Source organism: Odontesthes bonariensis, chromosome 2 (assembly GCF_027942865.1).
Source record: "Odontesthes bonariensis isolate fOdoBon6 chromosome 2, fOdoBon6.hap1, whole genome shotgun sequence".
Classification (NCBI taxonomy): Eukaryota; Metazoa; Chordata; class Actinopteri; order Atheriniformes; family Atherinopsidae; genus Odontesthes; species Odontesthes bonariensis.
Genome location: NC_134507.1, coordinates 3096729 through 3117729, shown reverse-complemented (window position 1 = coordinate 3117729; position 21001 = coordinate 3096729). Strand labels below are relative to the sequence as shown.

General features: G+C 44.6%; 2 protein-coding genes and 1 long non-coding RNA gene across 4 annotated transcripts in view; all 3 read left to right on the top strand.

The window, feature by feature from the left end:
• On the top strand, positions 1-19206 carry LOC142398560 (protein NLRC3-like; the record flags this gene model as incomplete). Its single annotated transcript, XM_075482609.1, has 7 exons — positions 1-31; positions 1102-2884; positions 4625-4798; positions 8940-9113; positions 16847-17020; positions 18182-18358; positions 18514-19206. Coding segments are annotated over 7 exons (2526 nt in total), but the record flags the coding sequence as incomplete, so codon positions are not given.
• The window catches only part of LOC142388931 (uncharacterized), a 406360-nt gene that overhangs the window by 47616 nt on the left and 337743 nt on the right, over positions 1-21001 (top strand). The gene's annotated exons all lie outside the window — the stretch shown is intronic.
• LOC142388841 (protein NLRC3-like) overlaps positions 1-21001 on the top strand; it is a 69573-nt gene that overhangs the window by 14820 nt on the left and 33752 nt on the right. The window lies entirely within an intron of this gene.

The following is a 21001-nucleotide window of genomic DNA, read 5'->3' as shown; positions in this document are numbered from 1 at the left end:
CAATGTGGAGAAAGATCCAGAGCTGCACCAGGTCAGATATTTCTGTTAACCCGTTTAGACGCACACACACATCAACATGTTCAAGATGCACAAACCATAATATTTGACCAAAACTATGAATCGCCATGACGACAAAGTCAGTGGTTTAAAAAGAGGAGGTTTAACTGCTGAAATGTGTCTTTTTTTATTTCAGTTGATGTTTTAGTTTCTTCAGACGCTGAGAATAAAAGTGTTAGTGGGCAGTTGTTAGTTTTCAGCCCCCCTCAGGTTTCAGAAGGACTTCACACACAGCTTTGGGTCTGAATGGTTAACCTGCTGATTTAATGCAGACACATTGTGGTGTCAAACAGAACAACACAACATTTGTTAGGACCTGACTCACATGGACACAACAACAGAGACACACCATCAGTTCAAGCTAAAGAATCATTTTATTAACTCACATCAGACTGAATTAATACGCCAAATCAAAGCTTTATGTTCTGGGCTGTGGACATCAGTTAAATCAGAGCTGGATCATATTTCTAAGTGGAAGACATAAATGTAAATGCTGAGATGAGCAAATTGATCAGAAAATGAAACTAAACCAACACAATAACCAAGATAGCAGCACCTGTGGAGAAGAGCAGAGTAATCAGACTGAAATCAGGACTAAAGGAGCCAAAATAAGATGGAAGGAGCCACAGGTGTCCTAAATCACACAAATCAGCTCCCAGCAGAACAAACAGACACTCGTTAATACCCCAACCAACCACAAGAGGCCCCACGGGGTCATCACAGAGGTCATCAGGAACATCATTTAAAGCTGAACTCCCAGTAAAATGGATCTGAGGTTTCTTCTGGAACACATGTCCTCTGTTCACTCTGCAGAAGGGAAAGCTAAACCCAAATGAATACATGTACTTTTCATATTTGATGGTTTCATGATGGCAGCAGCTGTCCCTGTATTCATTAACCAATCAGAATCCTGTTTGTTCACACAGTTTGGAGGCACTGGGTCTAAATTCAGACACAGAACACAACACAGATAAAGAAGAACAAATGGTGATGAATTGAATCTAATCTGTTTGTGTTTGGTCTCATTTGTTCTTTGGTCAGCAGATGTTGGTCTGCAGGAGGTTTTAGATGAACATAAGATGAGTCTGAGGAGGAGATGTGAACATGTGACTGAAGGAAGTGATGGAGCAGGAGGTGGAACCCTCCTCAGCACGATCTACACTGAGCTCTACATCACAGAGGGGCGGAGTGAAGAGGTTAATACCCAACATGAGGTGAGGCAGCTGGAGACGGCTTCCAAGGTCCGCCATGACTCTCCAATCAGGTGCCAGGACATCTTTAAAGCCTTAGCTGAGCAGCAGGGGGCCATCAGAGTGGTTCTGACCAACGGCGTCGCTGGTGTTGGAAAAACCTTCTCAGTGCTGAAGTTCACTCTGGACTGGGCCGAGGGCCTGGAGAACCAGGATGTCAGTGTGGTGATTCTGCTTTCCTTCAGGGAGCTGAACCTGATCAGAGAGGAGCAGCACAGTCTTCTCACGCTGCTCCATGTTTTCCATCCAACATTACAGCAGCTCCCAGCAGAGCAGCTGGCCGGCTGCACACTTCTGTTCATCCTGGACGGCCTGGATGAAAGCAGACTGTCTCTGGAGTTCAGCTGTCAGGTTGTGTCTGAGCTCACCCAGAAGTCATCAGTCAGCGTGCTGCTGACAAACCTCATCAGGGGGAACCTGCTTCCCTCGGCTCGCCTCTGGATAACCACACGGCCCGCAGCGGCCAATCGGATCCCTCCTGCGTGTGTCGCCAGGGTAACAGAAGTACGAGGCTTCACCGATGCCCAGAAGGAGGAGTACTTCAGGAGGAGGTTCAGAGATGAAGAGCGGTCAAGCAGAATCAGCTCCCACATCCAGGCATCCAGGAGCCTCCACATCATGTGTGGAATCCCAGTCTTCTGCTGGATCACTGCTACAGTTCTGGAGCACATGTTGACCCCCGAGCAGAGAGCAGAGCTGCCCAAGACCACCACTGACATGTACTCCCACTTCCTGCTGGTTCAGACACAGAGGAAGAAGAACAAGTACCACCAGGGACCTGAGGCGGGTCCACAGGGGCTGACGGAGGCTGACGGGGACGTTCTTCTGAGGCTGGGGAGGCTGGCGTTTGAACATCTGGAGAAAGGAAACATCATGTTCTACCAAGAAGACCTGGAGCAGTGTGGCCTGGATGTCCCAGAGGCATCGCTGTATTCAGGAGTTTGTACAGAGATCTTCAGAAGAGAGTGTGAGATCTTCCAGAAACCAGTTTACTGCTTTGTTCATCTGAGTGTTCAGGAGTTTCTGGCTGCAGTCTACATGATGCACTGCTACACCAGCAGGAAGGAGGAGGTGCTGTGGAGCTTCCTGGGAAAATACCACAGTTACTCATCTCTGGATGACTTCCTGAAGAGAGTCATGATGAAATCCCTGGATAGTAAAAATGGCCACCTGGACCTGTTTGTCCGCTTCCTTCATGGCCTCTCTGTGGAGTCCAACCAGAGACTCTTAGCAGGCCTGCTGGGTCAGACACAGAACAGTCCAGAAACCATCCAGGAAGTCATCTACAACCTGAAGATGATGAACACGTCTAACATTTCTCCTGACAGAAGCATCAACATCTTCCACTGTCTGATGGAGATGAACGACCCCTCAGTTCATCAGGAGATCCAAGAGTTCCTGAAGTCAGAGAACAGATCAGAGGAGAAACTCTCTGATATCCACTGCTCAGCTCTGGCCTACATGCTGCAGATGTCAGAGGAGGTTCTGGATGAGTTGGACCTGGAGAAGTACACCACAACAACACGTGAGGGACGAAGTAGGCTGATTCCAGCTGTGAGGAACTGCAGAAAGCTCCGGTGAGTTGATGTGTTCATTGACTTCATGAGTCAGTGTAGATTAGTAGCTTAGTTCCCTAAAAGCCGTTTCTGCACATGAACAGCAGAGATGTTCTGGAGAACCTGCAGACAGGTTCATCTGGACCTTTCCCACAGTTGCTGCTCACATGTGCTTCACAGCAGCAGACCTACTGTTGGAGACAGGAAGCCAGCATTAACCTGCTGTTTGCACTGTTTCCCATGTAGGCCTGCTTTAGGCCCACATGGCCGGTCCCCAACACAACCAGAAGCTAAGAAATCTGCCCAGTTTTTCAGATCGGCACATAAAGAGTGTTTCCATGGCAACCTGACTCACAGGAGAGAATCTTGGACAGATTGGGCCAGTTCCCAGCTCACTGGAAATGATGCAACAGAAATCTGTGGGAATATGTTGGAACAAGTATTTTGGGGGTTTAAAGTTTTACTGAACTGGATCATTAAGAGCATTTGTCAGAATAAAAGTTTTTGTTGGTAAAATTGTGATGGTTGGATCAGCAGAAGGTTTTATAGGTGAGCGGCCTCAGTCGGGTCATTTCATTGTTGGCTGTTGGAGGGATTGATTGTGAAAGCTTTGGCTCAACAGTCTCTGCCGTCATATCTTTTACTTCATAATGTGCCGCACATTTTCAATGGGAGACAGGTGTGGACTGCAGGCGGGCCAGTTTAGTTCCTGCACTCTGCTCCTATGAAGCCACGCTGCTGGCACACCTGCAGAATGTGGCCTGGCATCGTCTTGCTGAAATAAGCAGGACGTCCCTGAAAAAGCCGTGTTGCTCCTGTTTGGAGCTTTCAGCATTAATGGCGCCCTCACAGATGTGCAGGTTACCCACGCCATGGGCACCAACACAGCCCCACACCATCACAGATGCTGGCTTTGGAACTTTGCTCTGGTACAATCTGGATGCTCCTTTTCCTCTTTAGCCCGGAGGACACCACGTCCATGATTTCCACAAACGGTTTGAAATGTGGACTCAGACCACGGCACAGTACTGAATGCTAGCAGCTTTTATAGCTGCAGATTAGAGATATTAAGACATCCATCTGCAGTGAAACGCAGTCGCCATCATCTGAGAAGACGGCGTGAACTGTGGCCTTTGCACAGAATGTAAATATACGAGGGGAAAGCTCAAAGCGTACAGCCTGCAGTGTTGGAGCTGATGTCTCCGGAGACATCATGATGTTGCTCTGTGGCAGCTTTCAGAGCCCTGGAGAAGCTAACTGGTGCTTAGAAGCTTCTTAGAGTGGATTCTTCCTGTATATGGGTGTGAACAGTCCCAGCTGACAGTGGTTAGCAAAGAGATCGTCTTTCAGCTGTAAATGTTCACTAAGCTGAACTTTTTATAAAGATTCTGAAGTCAAATGAAAGATGTAAGAATGTAAAAATGGTTTTCTGAACAAGACGTCCTTATTCTGACTTTGGGATCAGATCAAACATGTTTTCAGTCTGAATGTGACACCACATTTCCTTCTTTATCTGCAGATTAGAGAAAATAATGAAGAAAAGTCATTTTAAAGGAGCTCAGGTCTGAGAGACTGAAGAGATTAATGATGTCGTGTCAAACACAGGAAGATGAGATCAATCACAGATGTGAAGAACAGATGTTCATCAGAGGACATTACATTCACATCACTGTGTTCAGTTAGAATATGAGTTCAGGTGGTGTTTATAGTGCAGATTGTCTGATTTTAGTAGAACTGACGTCACATTTTCTCTCATCACAGACTTGCTGATTGTTATCTCTCAGAGACTGACTGGGAAGTTGTGGCCTCTGCTTTAAAGTCCAACCCCTCCCATCTGAAACAACTGGACCTGCGTTACAGCGAGCTGTTGGATCCAGCAGTGAAACATCTGTCTGCTGGCCTGGAAAGTCCAAACTGCAGACTGGAGGCTCTGAGGTCAGTTCACTGCAGCTCTTTCACTTCTTCTGTTTTAGTTGAAATGATTTAGTGATGTGTGGAAATATCCAAACATTCAGTATTTCCACATGTCTGAATGAATCCTCCCTTCCATCCTTTTCACCTGCCAAAGCAATTCTTTCCTCACTTTCACACACTGAAGCAGAGCTGTTCCTTAGAAAAATCATCCTGGTAAAAAACATTTTTCTTCAGTCATAAAAGGAGAGAAAACACTTTAGATCAGAGGTAAAAATGGAGCAGCTGAAATGCAGCTTTGACTCACCTTTCTGGTCCATCTGAGAGATGTTTGATCAGTAAAGTTTGGAAAGCTGGATGCAGATTAAACTGCAACAAACTGACAGATCTGCTGCTTCTGCTGCTCATTTGAACAGGACAAATGTGCAGAGTTCAGTCACTTTAACTCCAACGACTCAGTCTGCTTTGGGCTTTAGCCTCCACCCAGTAATTAGTGACAGACTGGGGGAAATGGCAAAGCGCTGACTCAGCACTTTATTTTAAACATGAAGGATGAAAAATCACCAAAGTTGAGAGGATCACATGCTAAAAGAATCCATCAAAAAGTGCAGAAACCAGAGAGGAATTCAGAATTACACCACAGAAGAAGAACATGCTGCACACACTCATCTCAGTACTTATTTCCCTTGCTTCTGCTTCCAAATGTTCATTCTTGCTTTACTAGTGGTTTAAATAATGTGGTAAAATAACTGAATCATTTCCAAAGATGAGCACTAGTGGCAGAGCCGGATCCAAATATGATATTTGGAAAGGCACATATAGCTGATTAAAGTCAGTTTCAGCCTGCATCCTGTTGGCTTCAGCTCACATGTTTTATTCTTTATTCAGATTGTGGCGCTGCTGGTTGTCAAAGAGCAGCTGGGCTTCTCTGTTCTCTGCTCTGAAGTCCAACCCCTCCTCCCATCTGACACAACTGGACCTGAGCAGGAACATCATCGGTGACTCTGCAGCGAAGGAGCTGAGCAGCTTTCTGCAGAGTCCACACTGTGGACTGAAGACTCTGAGGTCAGACACCATGTTTTAGTTGTGTGTTCAGATTAATATGATGTGAAAGTTGTGCTGGTCTTCATGGTAAAGTCTGTGTTCTTCTTCTGGGCTTTAGTTGATGAAATGATGATCTATTAAATAATAAGAAAACAGTGAATCTGTCAGACAGAAACAAATCTAGAATCACTGACTGATGCTTCCAGAGGTCCAGAGTTGGTGAATATTTCCAACAGCCCGTTAATCAGCTGATACTAACAAACTCCCCTCCAACTCTGTTGGAAATGAACAATCTTTGACTTGGTTAGAAAACAGCTTTCATCACAGCAGCAGTTGTCTTCAGTCAGATTCATTCATGATGACAAAATGCAGCCAAAAAGCTTCTCCCACTGATAACTGAAAGGAAATCACTTTCAGTTGAGCTTTATTTCATGAATTCTATCAATAATTCCCTGTTACACAATGCCAAGGCCAACTGAAGGTGGTGCTGACATTTAGTGACTGTGGGGGAAACACAGAGAAGAGTTTATCAGAAGAAGAATAACAGGACTGGACGATGGCTGAGAGAACAGCTGTGAGCTAACTTGTTGCTAGGTAACGGCAGATGGAAGGAAGCTGTGAGTGTGTGTGAGCAGCTTTCCATCAGGTGAGAAATGTGTGAAAACATGCAGCAGAGTCAGTGTTTGATAGCTGTGCAGCCAAAGAGAAGCTGAACAGGTGAAGTGCTGCGACCCTGTGCAGGTGAGCCCAACACAGACACAAAGGATGATCACTGAGCTGCCATGCAGGAGGGAGGCAGGGACTGCTGCATCACTGCAGATACATGCTGTTCTGTTCCCCTGCCGGCTGTGTGCCAGCTGTTCCAGCTGTTTCATTCAGTCAGAGCTCAGAGAGCTGTGAGCAGCATGTGAGTGAATGCAGGCTGAGAAACATCAAGCTTCATCACTTTCTGTGAGGAACAAACAATCAGATTCAAAGTGCAGCAGAAGTTTATTTCACTTTGAATGTAAGTTTCATTCTTCTTTCATAGGTTTTATTAACACTTTAGTCCCATTTGTCCATATTTGAGATGTTTTCTGTTTTCAGATTCACAAACTTTCTGTCAGATTCTGAACTTTTTTCCACCTTCTGACCCGTTTTTTCACTTTCAAACTTTTGCTGCTGACCTGCTTTGAGAGCCCGGACGTCAGCTGACAGGGGGGTTAAATCCTGACTGCCAGAGCAGCAGAGGAGGCTGAAGGGACCCCCATCATGCTGCCTTCAGGGACTGTGGGAACTGCAACCCTTTCTTAGACACCTCCTGCACTCTATATTTCCATGAGTGCTGGTGAAAATAACCTGCAGCACTGACACACTTTGTTAATGTCAGCTGGTTCTGTCAGCACTCAGCACAGATCAGCTGCTCATCCTCCATGATGGACAGCAGCTGGTTCAGAGTCCTTTTCTCTGCTGGCTTCAGCTCACATGTTTTATTCTTTATTCAGATTATGGGAATGCAGTTTGTCAGAGATCAGCTGTGCTTCTGTGGTCTCAGCTCTGAAGTCCAACCCCTCCCGTCTGACAGAACTGGACCTGAGTCACAACACCATCGGTGACTCAGCAGCGAAGGAGCTGAGCAGCTTTCTGCGGAGTCCACACTGTGGACTGAAGACTCTGAGGTCAGACACCATGTTTTAGTTGTGTGTTCAGATTAATATGATGTGAAAGTTGTGCTGGTCTTCATGGTAAAGTCTGTGTTCTTCTTCTGGGCTTTAGTTGATGAAACGATGATCTATTAAATAATAAGAAAACAGTGAATCTGTCAGACAGAAACAAATCTAGAATCACCGGCTGATGCTTCCAGAGGTCCAGAGTTGGTGAATATTTCCAACAGCCCATTAATCAGCTGATACTAACAAACTCCCCTCCAACTCTGTTGGAAATGAACAATCTTTGACTTGGTTAGAAAACAGCTTTCATCACAGCAGCAGTTGTCTTCAGTCAGATTCATTCATGATGACAAAATGCAGCCAGAAAGCTTCTCCCACTGATAACTGAAAGGAAATCACTTTCAGTTGAGCTTTATTTCATGAATTCTATCAATAATTCCCTGTTACACAATGCCAAGGCCAACTGAAGGTGATGCTGACATTTAGTGACTGTGGGGGAAACACAGAGAAGAGTTTATCAGAAGAAGAATAACAGGATTGGACCATGGATGAGAGAACAGCTGTGAGCTAACTTGTTGCTAGGTAACGGCAGATGGAAGGAAGCTGTGAGTGTGTGTGAGCAGCTTTCCATCAGGTGAGAAATGTGTGAAAACATGCAGCAGAGTCAGTGTTTGATAGCTGTGCAGCCAAAGAGAAGCTGAACAGGTGAAGTGCTGCGACCCTGTGCAGGTGAGCCCAACACAGACACAAAGGATGATCACTGAGCTGCCATGCAGGAGGGAGGCAGGGACTGCTGCATCACTGCAGATACATGCTGTTCTGTTCCCCTGCCGGCTGTGTGCCAGCTGTTCCAGCTGTTTCATTCAGTCAGAGCTCAGAGAGCTGTGAGCAGCATGTGAGTGAATGCAGGCTGAGAAACATGAAGCTTCATCACTTTCTGTGAGGAACAAACAACCAGATTCAAAGTGCAGCAGAAGTTTATTTCACTTTGAATGTAAGTTTCATTCTTCTTTCATAGGTTTTATTAACACTTTAGTCCCATTTGTCCATATTTGAGATGTTTTCTGTTTTCAGATTCACAAACTTTCTGTCAGATTCTGAACTTTTTTCCACCTTCTGACCCGTTTTTTCACTTTCAAACTTTTGCTGCTGACCTGCTTTGAGAGCCCGGACGTCAGCTGACGGGGGGGTTAAATCCTGACTGCCAGAGCAGCAGAGGAGGCTGAAGGGACCCCCATCATGCTGCCTTCAGGGACTGTGGGAACTGCAATCCTTTCTCAGACACCTCCTGCACTCTATATTTCCATGAGTGCTGGTGAAAATAACCTGCAGCACTGACACACTTTGTTAATGTCAGCTGGTTCTGTCAGCACTCAGCACAGATCAGCTGCTCATCCTCCATGATGGACAGCAGCTGGTTCAGAGTCCTTTTCTCTGCCGGCTTCAGCTCACATGTTTTATTCTTTATTCAGATTGGAGCTCTGCAGGTTGTCAGAGATCAGCTGTGCTTCTGTGGTCTCAACTCTGAAGTCCAACCCCTCCCATCTGACAGAACTGGACCTGAGTGAGAACACCATCGGTGACTCTGCAGCGAAGGAGCTGAGCAGCTTTCTGCAGAGTCCACACTGTGGACTGAAGACTCTGAGGTCAGACACCATGTTTTAGTTGTGTGTTCAGATTAATATGATGTGAAAGTTGTGCTGGTCTTCATGGTAAAGTCTGTGTTCTTCTTCTGGGCTTTAGTTGATGAAATGATGATCTATTAAATCATGTTTTATTCTTTATTCAGATTGTGGGGCTGCGGTTTGTCAGAGATCAGCTGGGCTTCTCTGGCTTCAGCTTTGAAGTCCAACCCCTCCTCCCGTCTGACAGAACTGGACCTGAGAAGGAACAACCTGAATAAATCAGCAGTGAAGGAGCTGTCTGAGCTTGTGGAGAGTCCACACAGCAAACTGCAGACTCTGAGGTCAGTAGAGGGTCGGAGGTCCATGCAGCTCTCAGCAGTATTTTATCAGACTTTATTTATTATTTATTCTATTTATTAAAGCTGATGGCAGCTGAGGAAGAGACGCTCTGGAAACACTCGTTTATCTCCTCCCTTCTTTCTTCTTCTCTCTACAGATGGAAGTGATGAACAGGACGATGTGAGCTGAGAGGATGATCTGTGTCCTGATGATCCACAGGATGAAGCAGCAGCAGCTTGTGTGCAGAGAGACTCTGACTGCACCCTGATGATGATGATGATGATGATGATGATGATGATGATGATGATGATGTGTTTGTATTCTGTGTTTTTCTTCCTTTGGAATAACCATGTTAAAGTTGGGTTAGAAATGATCAGTAATGGAAACGATCCTTAAACCTTTAGTTCCATCTGAACTTAAACAACAGCCACAGTCTAAAGTTTGACACCAGTTTTATTCTCTCGGCTTCATTTTCTACCTTTAAAAACGGACTTTTAATGTGTAAATCTTTCATCTTTTAATCTTTAAATCCATCAGTGGAAATGAGAAGCTGTCAGTGTGATTCAGTCAGAGACGACTGAGCTGATGGAAATGTGGGAACCTGAAAGGAACATTTGATGATTATTATTGTTACTGCCTCCCAAACAGTTGGGAAAGATGAAGAAAATAGTGATGTGGCAACACTTTTCTGTCCCGGCAGTCAGGAGGATGTGCCAGCTACTTCTGTGCCGAGTGAAAAGCTGGAGGGGGTCGTTACAAAGAAAGACCTTCTTCAGTTGAACATATACACCAAGCTGCTCCTTCAGAGCGGGGATCGAGTCGTAGCACTCCTCTTCAAAATGTGCTGAGCAAAGTACTGACGACGAGCTTGGCTTCCATACTGTTCCTTTCGGACCAGCTCTTGTCCTACAAACTTGCTCCAGAGTTCGCACAAAGCCGGGTCTTTCGGAAACCGATCAAGTGTTATACCTTTCTCCCTGGTGTTAGAACAATATGCTGCAACACATCACTCGGGCATGTTCTCAACTAAAATATTTAGAATAATAGATAGATGCTACAACTGCGAGTCCGACTTTCTGTGACTAGAAATGATCGAAGACAAGGTCAAGGGTGGCAGGTGCAATCAGAAAGCGTTCTGGAGCATACGTCATAAAAATGACGTATGCTCCAGGGACACTGGCCTGTGGATTTCAGTGTCGTGTGTTCAAATTTCGAAAATAACAGAGAACCGGGCATATTTATCATAAAAATGTATTTCAACTCGAAAATAATAGTCATTTCGGACTAAATAAAAAAAAGTTGTCTCCAGGTGTCATGAGGTCTTTAAGTTAACTGTGTGAACACCAGCACAGAATCTGCATCAATAAGGCAGTGGCGCCAGCAGAAATAAATCCTGAGGGTGGCTGGTGGGGGCAAGGCAAAATCTTGGGGTGGCATACCCGACCAAAAAAACAACAAAAAAAACACCTATTTATTGATTTACTGAATTTACAGTATCTTCATATATTAAAACACTGATTTCTTATTATTGCTGTCACACTTTAATCATATTAACTTAATATGTTTAGGTTATTCAACATGACAGAATACAATGACTGACACAAATGTGAGAAGACTGTAATCAGGATATGGGAGGTACCCTATATCACCACAAGATGGCGCCATTGCACAAAAACCTTGGGCACAGAGTTCCAGCAGTTTAAGATTTATTAGTGCAATTAGGACCTACATTAATTTACTGGTCTTTGCCTTGAAAATCACTTCACTTAATGTTTAAATAAAAATCAATGCATTTGAACACACCAAAATTTGTTTTCATTACTCCTTTATTGTACGGTGCACAAATTTCACCTCATGTTCAAAACCATTTCTGCATTTTTATACAAATGAGAGCAGGATATTTTATGTACAAATCAGAGCAGAATATTTGATGTACAAACTACAATTAGGTTTCTCGTGATGCTGTGCGTCTGACGTCTCCGCCTTCCCCAGAACCTTCTAGAACTTTCCAGAACTTTCCACCGGCAGTTGGGCCGCTCTCTCTGCTCTGACAACTTAGAAAGAAAATAGATGCTGAATTACCACCGCCTCCATCATTTTTGAAGGTAAGTAAGAGGAAAAACAAATAATTTAATTGTAGTAGTTTAGTAAGTTTAGTTAGTTTAGTAAGTTCCCGCCGCGAACACCTGCTAGCATCCCAGACAGCTAGCGGGGCTAGTAACTCTCCTGCTCTCTGGGTTTAAAGGGGAACTCCGGGGCATTTGAAGCGCATTTCCATTGCTAGAGGTTGTCAAATACTGATAGTAGGACACAGACCGGTGCAAATCGGCGCTCCCTGTGTGGAGGTCGCGCTGTTTGCACAGCATGTCGTGCAAGGCTAATACGTGGTGGCTAAGGGGCAAGTGCTAACCCTTCCACGTAAAACAACAACTTGCACACTGCAGAAACGTCACACCACTTTATAAACCATCCGACAATAAAGTCACAAGCCTTACCATCAAAACCATATGCATGGTTCTCACATTACTGGCATGGGGACGTTACAAAACAACTTTATAAACAGCATGTCACTCACCGGCTGGTTGTAGGCTCGCGCATGTGAAAGCCCAAAAGAGTTGAGGGACGATAATCCCATATACAAAACAATTATATTCTCTAGAAAAACTGCGTTCAAGTATTTAAAACATTACAACAATATTACTGGGCATGTATTTTGGCTGCGTATTGCCGCGGCAAGTCTGCATAGTTTCAGAATGCGAATGTTATTGTGTTTATTTTAAAACGAAATGCAGTGTTACAGAGTGAAATACAGGCTAACGGGGTGAAATACAATCTTACAGGGCAAAACACAGGTGAATTTGGGTGATTTTGAATTATTTTTCTGTCTGAAAGTTACAGTTCCGTTTCAAAGGGTACATTCCGCGATTTCCATCCGTTTTTTCGTTATCGCGGAAAATCGTTGGCTCTACGCATGCAAAGAGATACTGTAGCCTACAACTGTGTCATAAACGCAACTCAAATGTCTACTGCATGTGGCACCAGTAGAGTTAATGGGTGGAACAACACTACTTCCGCTGAGCAGTGTACTGCAAGTGAAGCTGCACACACTGCTTGTACACAAGGTGGTAGTGCGCTTGATACTGGGTCTAAACGTTTTGAGTAATATGCAACAGGTTTAATTTTTCCTCCACATTCTTGTGCTAACATGGATGTCATAAAGTTGCTTTTGCAATCCACAGTCTGTACAAATGGCTTATCGTAATCAGGAAGCCCCAGCGCTGTGGAACTGGTCAGTTCCTGTTTCAGAGTGATCAGTGCAGTTTCTGCAGTTGGTGTCCACTTTAAACTTTCATTCATGGTCATGGGTGTGGCGTACATTAGTTCTAACAATGGCTGTGTGATCTCTGCATAGTTTGGGATCCATGCTCTGCAGTAGTTACACAGTCCCAGAAGTTGCATCATTTGTCTTTTATTTTCTGGTCGTGGAGCCTTAAGCAACGCTTGTTTTCTTTCGTCTTGGATGCGCTTCCCTTCTCTGCTAATAAGATGGCCTAAAAATTTCACTTCCTCTTTTACCCACTGTAGTGAGCAGTGAGACTGAGGTGTCTCGGCAATGTTGTTCTGTGTCTGCTGCGACCAAAATGTCATCAACATACACAAGCAGCTGTGAATGAGGTGGGATTGGAAAGTCTGCCAAACAGTTGTTTATGGCAGTGGAGAAGATGGTCGGGCTGCTGCATCTACACCCTCCAGAGATGTTTCACCATCGTTCTCTTCTCCACCGTCACCCAGGAGATTTCCTGATCACCTTGAAAGCTTGGTGAAATCGGGGATTAAAATGGTTCCTCTCACGCCAAACATGGCAAGATCAAGAATTCTATCCTCAAAGAAGCATCGAGCCCCTCTCCCTCCCCAGCCTACTCCATCGATCAAAGCCCCCCCAGCTTGGCCCCCACCACCGGTGCCCACAGCTGTCATTTCCAACAGCGTCAATGCTGTTGTCTAGGACGCTAAGGGCCTCTGTGTTGGTAAACACCATCTCAACCAGAGGTCCAAGGATGGAGTGAAGAGAGAGACAATCAGACTGTCCAATCAGAGAAATCTTATCCATATCCCTTGCAAGAACACAGCATCCAGTTCAACTATATCTAATCTCAAACACGCAGTACTCAATGTCAGATCTTTAAGTAACAAATCATTCTTAATTAATAGTTTTATTTCCTCTCACAATCTTGATTTTATGTTTTTAACTGAGACGTGGCTCGACAAAAACACAGCAAATGCAGTCCTGATTGAGTCTAGTCCACCTCACTTCAATTTTGTGTCTGAAACACGAGAAAACCAGAGGGGTGGGGGTGTTTGTGCCATGTTCAGGGACAATATACCCACCCACAAGTTGTCATTTGTTTTTTTTTCATCATTTGAGTATGTGTCATTCAAAATGGAGATAAAACAATCTTCCATACTTTATATCACCATTTATAAACCACCACAGAATTGTTTTATTGATGATTTTACTGAACTACTTTCAATTGTGTGCACTGCTTTTGACTGTTTAGTCATAACAGGGGACTTGAATGTGCATGTGGACGTAACGCATAACAAGGAAGCTAAAGAGCTCACTGCTGTCCTTGAAATGTTTGGTCTAACTCAGCATGTGACTGAGCCCACTCACAGCAGGGGGCACACTCTAGATGTGCTCATTTCAAGGGGTGTTGTTATTTCAAACGTGAATGTCGTTGATGTTGCTTTATCTGATCATTTCTGTGTTTTCTTCGACCTATCTACTTTACCCAAAACACCAGCTGGGTCTGCAGTTGTTTGGGGAAGACTCATAAATGACAGAACAGGGACACAGTTTATGGAAATGATTAGGTTTGAGAACACCCTGTGTTCTGATGTTGATGATCTGTTGAACTCTTACACATCAAGTCTCTTAAATGTTCTGGATACCATTGCTCCTGTCAAGGTTAGAATGGTTAAAAGTAGGCAAAGGGCGCCATGGAGGAAAGAAGAGTCGGTCAGGGCACAGAAAAGGGAGTGCCGGAGAGCTGAACGGAAATGGCGCAAGTCAAAGCTCCAGGTTCATTATGAGACTTACAAAGAAAAGCTATGTGTGTTCAACCAGACTTTGCGTAGAACAAGGGAGAGTTATTTTTCTGAAATCATCAAAAACTGCAGTAACAACTCTCGTGTCCTGTTTGCTACAGTAAACAGATTAACAAACCCTCTAGTTTCACTGCCTTTAGAACTCATTTCTACATCCAAGTTTGCAATATTCTTTAATGACAAAGTTCAAGGCATTAAAAATGCAATAATTTCCACAACACAAATAACTACTCTGCAGCCAGCTAGACACCTAGAGCTGACACATTTCACACCTGTTACTGACAAAACAGTCAGAGACCATCTGCAGTCTGAGTTCATCAACGTGCTGCCTTGATGAGTTGCCCACTAGATTCCTAAAGTCTGTGCTGAGCAGTTTGTTACCACAACTTGCTCATCTAGTCAACATCTCACTCCAGACTGGAACATTTCCAAAGGCCTTAAAAACTGCTGTCATTAAGCCTCTTCTAAAGAAGAGCAATCTTGATGCCACAGTACTGAACAACTACCGGCCCATATCAAACCTGCCATTCTTAGGCAAAGTCCTAGAAAAAGTTGTATACCAACAGCTTAGTGACTTTCTCCTGTCTAACAATGCTTTTGATACTTTCCAATCAGGCTTTAGGCCCCACCACAGCACTGAGACAGCTCTGATCAAGGTGACAAATGACATCCGCCTGAACACAGATGCAAGTAGAGTCACAGTCTTAGTTCTGCTGGACCTGAGTGCTGCCTTTGACACAGTTGACCATGCGATCTTATTACAGAGGTTAGAAGACTGGGTGGGAATCTCTGGTCGTGCTTTAAACTGGTTCAAGTCCTATCTGGAGGACAGGAAATATTTTGTTGAAATTGATAATTGTGTCTCGGAACAAATGGCTATGACCTGTTGGGTTCCCCAGGGGTCAATCCTGGGACCCGTATTGTTCAATCTGTACATGCTTCCACTAGGCCAGCTAATACGCAGCTATAATGTGTCCTACCACAATTATGCAGATGACACTCAGATCTACGTGTCACTGACGGCAGGAGAACACGGGCCTGTAGATACACTGTGTCGCTGCATCGAACAGATCAGTGTGTGGATGCAAAACAATTTCCTCCAGCTAAACTCAGACAAAACTGAAATCATTGTCTGTGGCCCACAGAAACAAAGAGAAAGTGTTATCAGTCACCTTGAGACTCTCTCTCTTAAACCTAACTATCAAGTTAGAAATCTCGGGGTAATATTGGACTCAGACCTGAGCTTTAACAGCCACATTAAATCTGTAACATCAGCAGCTTTTTACCATCTAAAAAACATTGCCAGAATCAAAGGAATAGTGTCTAAACCAGACTTAGAGAGACTGATCCGTGCGTTTGTCTCCAGCAGGTTAGACTGCTGTAACGGCCTGCTCACTGGGCTCTCTAAACGGGCTGTAAGACAGCTGCAGTACATCCAGAACGCTGCTGCTCGAGTCCTGACTAGAACCAGGAAATACGACCATATTAGTCCAGTGCTCAGGTCTCTGCACTGGCTTCCTGTCGCTCAGAGAATAGACTTTAAAACAGCTCTGCTTGTGTACAAGTCTCTTCATGGTCAAGCGCCAAAGTACATCTCTGACATGTTAGAGCCATATGAACCAACTCGGGCTCTGAGAACCTCAGGGAGGGGTCTCCTGCCCCAGGGAGGGGTCTCCTGTCCCAGGGAGGGGTCTGCTGCCTCAGGGAAGGGTCTCCTGCCCCAGGGAGGGGTCTCCTGCCCCAGGGAGGGGTCTCCTGCTGGGGCCCAGAGTCAGGACTAAACAAGGTGAGGCTGCGTTTCAGTTTTATGCCCCTAAAATCTGGAACAGTCTTCCAGAAGATGTGAGACAGGCCTCAACTCTGACAATGTTTAAATCCAGGCTGAAAACAGTTCTATTTAGCTGTGCATATGACACCTGAAAGTATTTTATCTGCACTCTTCACTTTTTAATTACTTAATGATTATTTTAATGGGTTTTAAATTTCTTTCTTTTTTAATTTCTTTCTTTTAATTTTTTTATTCCTTTTTAATGGTTTTATTGCCTTCTTGTGATTTTATGTAGCTGTAAAGCACTTTGAATTGCCCTGTGTATGAATTGTGCTCTATAAATAAAATTGCCTTGCCTTGCCTATATTTCCATGAGTGCTGGTGAAAATAACCTGCAGCACTGGCACACTTTGTTAATGTCAGCTGGTTCTGTCAGCACTCAGCACAGATCAGCTGCTCATCCTCCATGATGGACAGCAGCTGGTTCAGAGTCCTTTTCTCTGCTGGCTTCAGCTCACATGTTTTATTCTTTATTCAGATTGGTGAACTGCAGTTTGTCAGAGATCAGCTGTGCTTCTCTGGTCTCAGCTCTGAAGTCCAACCCCTCCCATCTGACAGAACTGGACCTGAGCAGGAACACCATCGGTGACTCAGCAGCGAAGGAGCTGAGCAGCTTTCTGCAGAGTCCACACTGTGGACTGAAGACTCTGAGGTCAGACACCATGTTTTAGTTGTGTGTTCAGATTAATATGATGTGAAAGTTGTGCTGGTCTTCATGGTAAAGTCTGTGTTCTTCTTCTGGGCTTTAGTTGATGAAATGATGATCTATTAAATAATAAGAAAACAGTGAATCTGTCAGACAGAAACAAATCTAGAATCACCGGCTGATGCTTCCAGAGGTCCAGAGTTGGTGAATATTTCCAACAGCCCGTTAATCAGCTGATAGCAGCTGATAATACAGCTGTGAGCTAACTTGTTGCTAGGTAACGGCAGATGGAAGGAAGCTGTGAGTGTGTGTGAGCAGCTTTCCATCAGGTGAGAAATGTGTGAAAACATGCAGCAGAGTCAGTGTTTGATAGCTGTGCAGCCAAAGAGAAGCTGAACAGGTGAAGTGCTGCGACCCTGTGCAGGTGAGCCCAACACAGACACAAAGGATGATCACTGAGCTGCCATGCAGGAGGGAGGCAGGGACTGCTGCATCACTGCAGATACATGCTGTTCTGTTCCCCTGCCGGCTGTGTGCCAGCTGTTCCAGCTGTTTCATTCAGTCAGAGCTCAGAGAGCTGTGAGCAGCATGTGAGTGAATGCAGGCTGAGAAACATCAAGCTTCATCACTTTCTGTGAGGAACAAACAACCAGATTCAAAGTGCAGCAGAAGTTTATTTCACTTTGAATGTAAGTTTCATTCTTCTTTCATAGGTTTTATTAACACTTTAGTCCCATTTGTCCATATTTGAGATGTTTTCTGTTTTCAGATTCACAAACTTTCTGTCAGATTCTGAACTTTTTTCCACCTTCTGACCCGTTTTTTCCCTTTCAAACGTTTGCTGCTGACCTGCTTTGAGAGCCCGGACGTCAGCTGACAGGGGGGTTAAATCCTGACTGCCAGAGCAGCAGAGGAGGCTGAAGGGACCCCCATCATGCTGCCTTCAGGGACTGTGGGAACTGCAATCCTTTCTTAGACACCTCCTGCACGCTATATTTCCATGAGTGCTGGTGAAAATAACCTGCAGCACTGACACACTTTGTTAATGTCAGCTGGTTCTGTCAGCACTCAGCACAGATCAGCTGCTCATCCTCCATGATGGACAGCAGCTGGTTCAGAGTCCTTTTCTCTGCTGGCTTCAGCTCACATGTTTTATTCTTTATTCAGATTGAGGAGCTGCAGTTTGTCAGAGATCAGCTGTGCTTCTCTGGTCTCAGCTCTGAAGTCCAACCCCTCCTCCCATCTGACAGAACTGGACCTGAGCAGGAACAAGCTGAATGAATCAGCAGTGAAGGAGCTGTCTGAGCTTGTGGAGAGTCCACACAGCAAACTGCAGACTCTGAGGTCAGTAGAGGGTCGGAGGTCCATGCAGCTCTCAGCAGTATTTTATCAGACTTTATTTATTATTTATTCTATTTATTAAAGCTGATGGCAGCTGAGGAAGAGACGCTCTGGAAACACTCGTTTATCTCCTCTCTTCTTTCTTCTTCTCTCTACAGCTGGGAGTGGTGAACAGGACGATGTGAGCTGAGAGGATGATCTGTGTCCTGATGATCCACAGGATGAAGCAGCAGCAGCTGGTGTGCAGAGAGACTCTGACTGCACCCTGATGATGATGATGTGTTTGTATTCTGTGTTTTTCTCCCTTTGGAATAACCATGTTAAAGTTGGGTTAGAAATGATCAGTAATGGAAACGATCCTTAAACCTTCAGTTCCATCTGAACTTAAAGAAAAGCCACAGTCTAAAGTTTGACACCAGTTTTATTCTCTCGGCTTCATTTTCTGCCTTTAAAAACTGACTTTTAATCTTTAAATCTATCATCTTTTAATCTTTAAATCAGTGGAAATGAGAAGCTGTCAGTGTGATTCAGTCAGAGACGACTGAGCTGATGGAAATGTGGGAACCTGAAAGGAACATTTGATTATTATTATTGTTACTGCCTCCCAAACAGTTGAAAAAGATGAAGAAAATAGTGATGTGGCAACACTTTTCCGTCCCGGCAGTCAGGAGGATGTGCCAGCTACTTCTGTGCCGAGTGAAAAGCTGGAGGGGTCGTAACAAAGAAGAGGAACAGACTGAAGCCCAACTCAGCTGAAATCATCTTGTTGTTACATAAACATCTTTCAACCTTTCTATAAATCTTACTAAAGCGTATCTCTATTACATACAGTATTTTATGATGGCACAATCACGTTATAACACATTTAATATTACACATTTCACATATTATTAATGTCTCTAATTAAACAGTCAAACATTTAAAGATGCACATGGAACCTTTATTGTTCTGCAGAACAGTCTCTCTGTTTTATAACACCCGGCCCTTTAAATGCTGTGTTGAAGGGTGGCCAGCAGATGGCGCCATAATTAATTTATCAAATGCTTTGAAACACTGAACCGTTTCAACACGATGGCTTCATGTTGGTTCAGTGGTTCAGAAAGCTTCGGTTTCTCCATCACTGGCAAAGATTCACAGACCAGGACATTGACGGCCTTTATTTTACAGCAGATAAACAGGAAGTAGGCAGAGAGGAAGGAGGACCCGCAGCAAGGACCCCAGGCTGGGACTGGGACCCCAGAGTCAGACCTGGGACTGGGACCCGTGCCGGCCCTGTGAGGACCTACAGCTTCAGTTCATGGAGCTCCTGCACCAGCTGAGCTAAAGGCTCCTATTTTCTGTGTAAGTGTTGTACTTTAAAGTCTACAGCTGAGCTTCTCTTGCTCTCTTTTTACCTGAAATCCACCTTTAACTGAGCTTGAAGTAGACTTTAAGTTAACTTGGTGAACACCAGCAGTGGAGCACACATGGAACATTTCAGAAGACATTAGTTGGTGTTTGACACCAAAACATACGAACAATGACAGCAACATGTCAGCTGAACTTAAACTGAACAGATTAAACACGAGTGCAGGTCAAATATACTCAGACTTCTCTGGATACTCGTCACTTTAATCCAGGTGAACTTCGGTGTCATTTCAGTAAATCACCTCTAAGAACAGAAGAAGTGAACTGAACTCTCTTTTTGTTGTAGATTCAAAGAAGTCCGCTAACGGCACCGCTGGGTGGACTTCTTTGTTCCGAGTTGTTCAGTCAGGAAAACAAACCGGTTATGGAGGTGACTTCCAGCTGTGGCTCACATTCAGAAGACATCAGACTGCTGTTTGTCCCTTTTTGTTGGAGCTACAGGGACATCAGTGCTGCTCACTCTGCTGTGGAGCAGAAACCAAACAAAGATGCTGCTTTGTGTTTCAGTCTCATCCAGCTGCAGCAGTTTTTAACCTGAAAGCTGCTTCGGGGGACATTTGAGGGAAGGTGGCTGTGAGGAGTTCAGAGCATGTCGGAGCTTCCTGTTTGTGTTGGTGCAGCAGCACCACCTGCTGTCCAACCCAACCAACTGCATGAGTGCTGAAGCCACATCTCAGAGCTCCTTCAGGCTCGCTGCTGTGTGAGGCTTCTTGCTGCTGTCTGACACTGAGCTCACTGACGGACAAAATGTCCACGTTCATGTGTTCCCGTCACACTCCCGATTATTCTACAGCAGCTTTCACAACAGGCTGGCAGAGGGAGAAATAGGCATTATGGCAGGGTGTATGATCTCTCCATTAGCATTTACAATGGCCATGGAGATAATTATTAGAGCTTCCAAGTGGGTTGTAGCTGGAGAGAGACGTCAGGATGGCATGCGCCTTACACCAATTAGAGCATACATGGATGATATGACGTTGGTGACTACATCAGTGCCATGTATGAAGAGAATACTCGAGAGACTTAATAAAAATCTAAAGTGGGCTGGTATGAAAATCAAACCTACTGAGTCTAGAAGTATCTCAATAAGTAGAGGGAAATTAAGTGATGGAAAGTTTGTAATAGATGAAGAAAGCATTCCAATAATTAGGGAAAAGGCAGTAAAGAGTTTAGGCAGGTGGTACCAGGCAGACATGAATGATGGAGAGCGGGCAGTGCAGTTTGGGAAAGATGTTGCTG